Source organism: Bidens hawaiensis, unplaced genomic scaffold (genome assembly GCF_021521415.1).
Source record: "Bidens hawaiensis isolate Kalapana, Puna unplaced genomic scaffold, B.hawaiensis_p1.1 tig00070265_1, whole genome shotgun sequence".
In the NCBI taxonomy this organism is placed as follows: Eukaryota; Viridiplantae; Streptophyta; class Magnoliopsida; order Asterales; family Asteraceae; genus Bidens; species Bidens hawaiensis.
The window spans coordinates 5,535-13,286 of NW_027502354.1; the positions used below are offsets into that span (position 1 = coordinate 5,535).

At 35.5% G+C, this 7,752-nt stretch overlaps 1 protein-coding gene across 1 annotated transcript; it reads right to left on the bottom strand.

Annotated features, from left to right (window-relative positions):
* Positions 1–2,476: 2,476 nt before the first annotated feature.
* LOC143605592 (uncharacterized) lies at positions 2,477–7,137 on the bottom strand. The gene is made up of 3 exons (XM_077081649.1): positions 6,713–7,137; positions 3,953–5,255; positions 2,477–3,147 (listed from the first exon to the last, which is right to left on the bottom strand). Exons 1-3 carry the CDS (start codon positions 6,788–6,790, stop codon positions 2,477–2,479), a joined length of 2,052 nt encoding a protein of 683 aa, XP_076937764.1. The 5' UTR covers positions 6,791–7,137.
* Between the last annotated feature and the right edge of the window lie 615 nt (positions 7,138–7,752).

The following is a 7,752-nucleotide window of genomic DNA, read 5'->3' on the forward strand; positions in this document are numbered from 1 at the left end:
GGAAAAAAAAACACAAAACATAATAATAAACAAAAACACACAATGATCTTATTTTTCAACGTTGTGTGTGTGTGTATGTGATTTAACGAGGAAGACGGTAAAAACATTTTTGTGTTTATACTTTTTTCGTTTTTCATTAAAGTTTGAGTTATGATTTTTTTTTTTATTATTATTTTTTTTTTTGCTATAAATCCTTCATATTTTTGTCCCCTTTGCAGAATAACTTGACCTCTATAAAACAATATACTTTGCGACCAAATTTAGTTATAAAACTAAAACTAAGCAAATTTACATAGCTCAAGTAATTCAACTTTGATAGGATCTTCATTTTGAATAATGCTAGATTTTGAGTTTCAAAGTAGTCTTACCCTACACGAACTGACAGTATTTTATTACCGAAAATTAGCTACACACATTAAGTAAATTCATGAGTCTGTTATTGTTTCACACTTGTCAGGTATTCGTTACTCGGTATCTATATTCGTTACTCGGTATCTATCTGGTGTGTGAGTAATCATGCGTGCAATTGGTTATGATCTTATATGGTTATAAAAGTAAATGTTAGGATGTTCATTACCATAAAGCTGATCCTAAATCCACCACAACAACCAACTTGAAGTATTAAATGCATTAGTAATTATGTAATTTTAACAACTTAAAGTTTTTAGCCACTTCAACATACATATACCGGTAAACAGTCTTGGAAAGTCACACCCTACAGGGTGAGTGTGGGTGTGCTGGGTTTGGGTGGGGGGTCGTCCAAAAATCTATGGAATTTTCTAAAATGAATTCCATACTCATGGAGTTTTTGGTGTTGATGCTCTCATCAGGTTCATCTTTTTTTCCTTCTCTATTTTAAGGAAGATTACAAAATTTCTTCTTGCTTTTCATAAGACACTAATGACATAAATCTTTATCATGTCAAAAGAAACATCCATTAGGTATTTCTAATATGGGTGGCACCATCAATTATACACACTAGCCTTAGCCTAGTGGAATCAAGGTATGACTAAAGTGTCACTTCTATTATGCTGAGAGTTTTGAGTATCATGGTGAAAAAAAAATATGTAAATTTAATAGGCTTAGTGTTTTCTTTTCTTTTTTTTTTTTTTTTTTTTTTTTTTTACACTATACTGTTTACCAACAACAGAAATGTTTGATGTTGAAGAAAGTTGGTGATAGAATTCATATCAGCCATAGAGTTCATGTCCATTGTTAAAACTAGACATATTTTCAAACGTCGGATATGAGATGTAAGATCTAAGAAAGAAGAAATACAGGCTTGGCATATTCATTGCATCATAAATATCATGAACGATTCAAGCGTCGTTTTTGATAATTTAGGATTGTTAGTATTAGACGATATCTTGTGCGACTTTCTCAAGAAATCTTCATGTAACTCCCATATTGCACAAGATATTTAATAATTTAGTTATATATATGTTTTTTTGAAAGCCAAATTTCTTTTACTTCTCGGACTCTAACTCAAGACATTTGAATGTTTAAAGGACTTTATCACTGCCACTCGTCCAAGTATACTGATATTTTGAAGAAGTTTACTAGAAAATAATTTCATATATTATCAGAGGTACAATAGAAGAAATGAGTGTAGCATCATGAACTTTGTGTTAAAATTTAACCACTTTTTATGTCTACATCATTATTTTTAACTTAATAGAAATCATATAAAATCAATTGTGACGTTTTTTTCCCTCGACTCGAAAACTAATTTAGATTTTATGTTTTCAAAAAACTCAATTCACCAGTCTTTATAATGATAATTAAGAAACCCATAGTTAATAAAATCAACAAAAAAATGCAATTGAATCAATGGGACCGAACCAAAGTTCAAAACCATTCCTTCATTCCCAGTTCGGCCCGGCCATGGCTCATGCCTTCAAACATTAAAACACACCACCTTAAAACACCCAAAAAAAAATTGTCTTCAAATACTAAAAAAAACCCATTGTTTAGCAACTTGTATAGATTTGGATCATGCAAACTTTTAAGTGAGTAAACTGTGTTGGGCCTAATGGTTTGACAATGAGCAAGTCATGTATAGATAAAGAGTACAGCCCAATCAATCACAAGGGGTCATAAATCATATAGAAGATAAAAGCAACCAACCAATGTCAAAAAAGATTTCACTCACCAATTTTAATATCCCCATTTTACCCCTGCCTATCTTACATTTCATTTCATATCATATCATGTAAATAGTAATACTTACTTACCTGTATGTTACAAAATCAAAAATTGTGATGCAGTTATTTCTAACCACCACCAGTTAGCAAGCAAAGAGCATCTCAGCATTCAGCAAATATCAATAAACATTGCAGAAGCCACCAATGCACTGCACATCTTCTTCCTCAATCAGATAGATTCAAACCTCATTTTCATAACCGACCCCATGTGTTGCTGTTCGTCTTCACCAACCCCACGTCATAATTATAAAGTTTTCCTCATCAAAAACCGATTAGTATGGAATAACATATGGCAAAGCACAAACATCAACAGATTCTATGCGCTTAGCTTCAGACCATACCTGGACCTCTGGTTCATTAGCTGCCGGTTTCTTGGAGGCGGGCCCCGCTTTCCTGCTACATAGCCACTCTTGGTCATCGACACCGCACCACGGGTCGGGTTTTGGAACCGAGAGTATTTGGGTCAGGTATTTGGTATCCGGGTGAGGCGGTTTCTTTTTGGGAACTACAGCAGGTGGTGGTTTCAGTCGGGTTGGCGGTGGTGGTGGTGATGAAAGGGGCGGCAGCTGGTGGGCGGCGATATGGTTTGGTGGTGGCTTGATGGGTGGTTGTGGCTTGGTCGTTGGCGGCGATTGGGTGGCAATATGGGTTGTACCTATAGGCGGTGATTTTATCGGGGAGGGTTTGGACGGGATGTGATTAACAGCCGGAAATGGTGGTTTTTTAGCAGATATTGAGGTTGGTTGAGAAGCTATCATGCCGTTGACTCTTTGACCAGCCTTACTACTGATGTTATGAAAACTACTGAGTGGTGCCCCATGAGATGCCCCTTGCTTGTCTAACAAATTTGGGCTCGGGTTTTGGAGAAAGTCTAGCTTCCTTCCGTTTTCTGGGGAGATATTAGAGATGGGCCGGGCCATCTTGTTGGGCCTGGGTTCATTCTCTGTAACGCGATTCAATTACTTAGGCCTTTATGAATGTATATCAATTCATTTCGCATAGTGAAGAAATAAAATCAAATCACAGTAGTATTACATAACCGGTAAAATTACATAAAATCAGCTTCTTTGAAGAAAAATACTTGTTTTGAACATCTCATGAAAGAAATATTACATAATATGTAAAAGTTACAACTAAGACCGAAACCAGGTTGTTCATTAAGTTCAAGCCTTGATGCAAGATGCAGCATCATAGGATATATAATTCAATTTCAAATTGGAAATTAGGGGCATAAAGATTTAGCAAAATGGTTATCTTTCCGGTTGGGTCAAAATGGGTCGGGTCAGACCGACCCACAAAACACTTTTCCGTCCACTTCCTATGTGGTAAAAAATCATTTCTTTTTTAGAAAATATACTTATTACAAAAATAATGTTTATACCATAAATATTCTTATTTTGTCCAAAAAATCAAAAATTTATCCAAAAATCTAGTGTTAGGTGAAAAAAGCATATATCTATCACATATAATGTTTTAGAAACTGATTATTAAACTAATGTAGTTCATTTAATTTTTTGTGAAAAATTGTAAAATTATATTATTGAATAAGTGATTTAATTTCATGTGAACGGTTTCCTTTTCAGTTAAATCCTTTATGTTAACCCAATTGACCCGTGATAGATAGAACATAACTTAAATCAACCCATGTAAACGAGTTGAATTGCCGCCTTTCAAATACTAGATCTTGGAATAGATCTTGAAAATGATTTAATAAACTTTAGTAAGAAATTGAAAGAAAGAAAACTCACCATGAGAAACACCGTTCGTCTCCATAGCTTTCCTTTTCTTTAAGATAGCTTCATTACCGACACCTTGTAAACTCTTTTCCATCCGATATGCAGAAAATTTATTAGCAACACCAACCAAATCACTCTTCATAATATTATTATTATTATTATTATTATTATTATTATTATTATTATTATTATTATTATCCCTCTTGGCTTTCTTCTGCTCATTTTTTTCCTTTAATTTCTCCATTTCCATTTCTTTATCCCGGTCTTTGCTTTTCCGTTTATCATCACTTGCTTTTTCTTGCATTTTCTCAACCCTTTTATTACCCAAAGGTGGCGGTGTTGCACCATTACTCCTACTTGGGACCGCCACATTGCCGCCAAAGGCCACCACATTTCCGCCAAAAGCCGCCACATCACTTCCTCTTTCGTTCATTTTATCAAACCTTCTGTTATCCAAAGGTGGCGTTGCACCATTAACTCTACCTCCTGAAACGTTGCCGCCAAAGGCCGTCACATCACTTCCTCTTTCATTCATTTTATCAAACCTTCTGTTATCCAAAGGTGGCGTTGCACCATTAACTCTACCCACCGCCACATTGCCGCCAAAGGCCGTCACATCACTTCCTCTTTCATTCATTTTATCAAACCTTCTGTTATCCAAAGGTGGCGTTGCACCATTAACTCTACCTCCTGCCACGTTGCCACCAAAGGCCGTCACATCACTTCCTCTTTCATTCATTTTATCAACCCTTCTGCTATCCAAAGGTGGCGTTGCACCATTAACTCTACCCACCACCACATTGCCGCCAAAGGCCGCCACATCACTTCCTCTTTCGTTCATTTTATCAACCCTTCTGCTATCCAAAGGTAGCGTTGCACCATTAACTTTACCCACCGCCACATTTCCGCCAAACGCAGCCACTTGCCGCCCGTCGGACTTTTGAACTTCAACTTTGTTAATATTATTTTTTCTACCTTCAACTGCAAACTGATGGCTACCCATTCCCTTGTCTTCATCTCTAATTCTTCTATCCAATTCTTGCACAAATTTGGAATTTTGAGCATCCCCGACCTTGTTCCGGTTTGAGAACGAGTCTCCATTTTGGTGAGGAAATTCCCCAGTATACCCCTCGGATTGCACGTGAATGTTTTTGTCATCGGAGGTACTGGTTGTACTCTTCTCCTTATCTTTCTTCTTGTCCCGATGTTTATCTTTTTTGTCTTTATGTTTTCCTTCGCTTTTATCTTTTTCCCTTTTATCTTTACTGTCTCTTTTCTCTTTATCCTTCTTGTGCTTCTTCTCTTTTCTCTTTTCCTAAAATAATAAGCATAGTAACACGATTAAAGATTGCGCCCTAAAGTAACAACCGGTAAAATTTGAAGCCATTTATTGAACACCTAATTAAAACCAAAACAAGCAACAGTAATAAAAAAAAGGTAACCAGATATTGCCAAACATATTCGGCTAAATACAAAGTTAAAAATAAAAGTATAAAACTAAAAGACCAAAATGATATTGGTTACTTAGGTTATTTCATTTGCATATGGTCCTGATAAAGAAATTTTCAAGATATTATTGTTTACAGAACTTTCATGTATCTAAAATCAGTCAAGGATAAATAAAGATGATGACCCGTTGTGCAGAAAAGGGAAACAGACAAATCAATTATTAACTAAGAAAGTCACAAACAAGGATGCATAATAAACACAGACAGTGTTCAAACAAGAAAGTACATTTGTAGAAAATAAGCATTCCAATCAAACGTAAGTCCATAAGATCGATTACTTCCATCTTAAAATGTGTAGAATTAGAAGCTGACATCACCAATATTGAAAATTGTAAAACACCAAATTGTTTGCAGTGTCTTTATATTAGATTAACAGTCATCACTAAACTGACTGCAGGCGAGCTTCATTTTCACTACAACCACTCTAAATTTATAGCTTCAACTTTAAGAAAGATTATCATTGATCATTGTCATCCATACATTCCTAATTCAGTCTGCACATGTTCATATCCTAATATAAATATATAAGGGCATTTTGGTACCAAACTATTTCTGAAATCGTTATTATCCATGTGTATTTGATAGGCTTTTTCCACCCCAGGTATTCTGCAACTAAATGAGAATAGTTTGAATTCTTAAACAGTCACTCTGCAATAAGTAATGAGGAGAAGTTGTTTGTAAAATTGAGAAAAAGTTTCGAGTGAGCTGTCTTCCTTTAAAAGTCAAACTACACTTTCCTATGATTAATGATGATGATGATAGCATCAAGAATCACATGAAAAACACCAAATCTTGACATAAACATATTCGCGACACACCACTCTAAAGTACCAATAATGACATCATCATCAATAACTACAAAAGTAGCTACAAGTAATAAACTTTTGTACTCACGCTTAAAGCACAAGTCAATATTCTTCTTTATGTCAACCAAGATATCAAAGTGCCATATGCGCAAGTAACAAATCAAGGCAAACCTAGGTTTTGTCATTATCTAGTGAAGTCACGCTTACCATACGTGAACATGGATTAAACACGCTATATTATAGCATCTATCGGTCCAACATGCACTTATACTAATTTCACAAAAGACAACATTTCCAACACACGAAAACCATGTTCCCGAAACAATTAGGTCATATCATATCTTCTAAAATCACAACTAAACCAACTTACAACACAAACATACATTGAACCATGATTAAAAAGGGTATCAAATTCTTTAACGATAACAAAGAATCCAAAATCATAGAGTTCAAGTTACCTTCTTCAGCAAGTCGGGATCATCTACCGTCGGTTTCTTCTCATACCCCGGTGGCGGAAACGGAAAGCACCGAGACATCGCACAAACCGCACGAACACGAACAAGAACAACAACTACACCAAACACTAATAAATAAAGCCTTTTTAATCACTTTCAACAGCACCTGTCCACTACCCACCTCAAAAAAGAACCATAAACCATCATCTTTTGCATTAACCATGTCATTCTTCCATCAAACCCTAACTCTCAAACCCGAAAACCACCCATAAATTCAACTTAAATAACCTCAAAACCAGCTCTAATCACTACCAATACAAGATCAAACACTCCTCACACTAATGTCCAAAATCCCCAATCACAAATCTTGATCGAAACCCTAATTCTCAAACCCTTCAAATGTAATCACTCAAATCCAAAATTAACCCTCTAAATCACCCAAAACCCACTTCGCAATCGAATCTAATTAACACCCAGATACCAAAGTTCCAAACTTTATTCGAATAAAGCTTCAAAAAGCGAATCAAACGCAAAATTGGGCCGAATTGGTGGTGGGTTTGATTAATATCAAACGGGTCGGGTCGAAATTACCCGGTGAACATTGGTGGCAATTGAATGAAGTAGAGGTGGTGATAATTGATGCTGGAAGAGTTTGTGTGTGTAGAATTGTGGTGTAATTGGGTTAATATGTGTGAGTAAAGTGTGTGTTTTGTTATGGATTTGATGGAATTGTAGTGTTTTGAGTATGAATTGGATTGATTCACAGGCGAAAGAGGCAAAGATGGGGGCAGAAACCCACATATATAGAGAAGAAGAAGGTGTGTGTGTTTTTAGAGAGAGAGAGAGTGAATATTATTGTATGTAACTGAAAGAATACGGGGAAAGTGAATATAGTATGTAATTTTATGAATACGGTACTATTAGACGTGGAACCTTACACCACGTAAAACCAATTAAAATTAAGTAATTTTGATTAAAACCTCCTCGTCTATTTTAAATTCTTTCCATGTTTATGATAATTCCATGTCAACTCTTTGATCATA

What these genes read in the sequence shown, in the direction of transcription:
- LOC143605592 (XM_077081649.1), bottom strand. Translation starts at nt 6,790, where the DNA reads ATGTCTCGGTGCTTTCCGTTTCCGCCACCGGGGTATGAGAAGAAACCG. An exon ending in ATCCCGACTTGCTGAAGAAG is followed by an intron (nt 5,256 to 6,712) that starts GTAACTTGAACT and finishes TTATTATTTTAG; the next exon opens with GAAAAGAGAAAAGAGAAGAA. An exon ending in GACGAACGGTGTTTCTCATG is followed by an intron (nt 3,148 to 3,952) that starts GTGAGTTTTCTT and finishes ATCGCGTTACAG; the next exon opens with AGAATGAACCCAGGCCCAAC.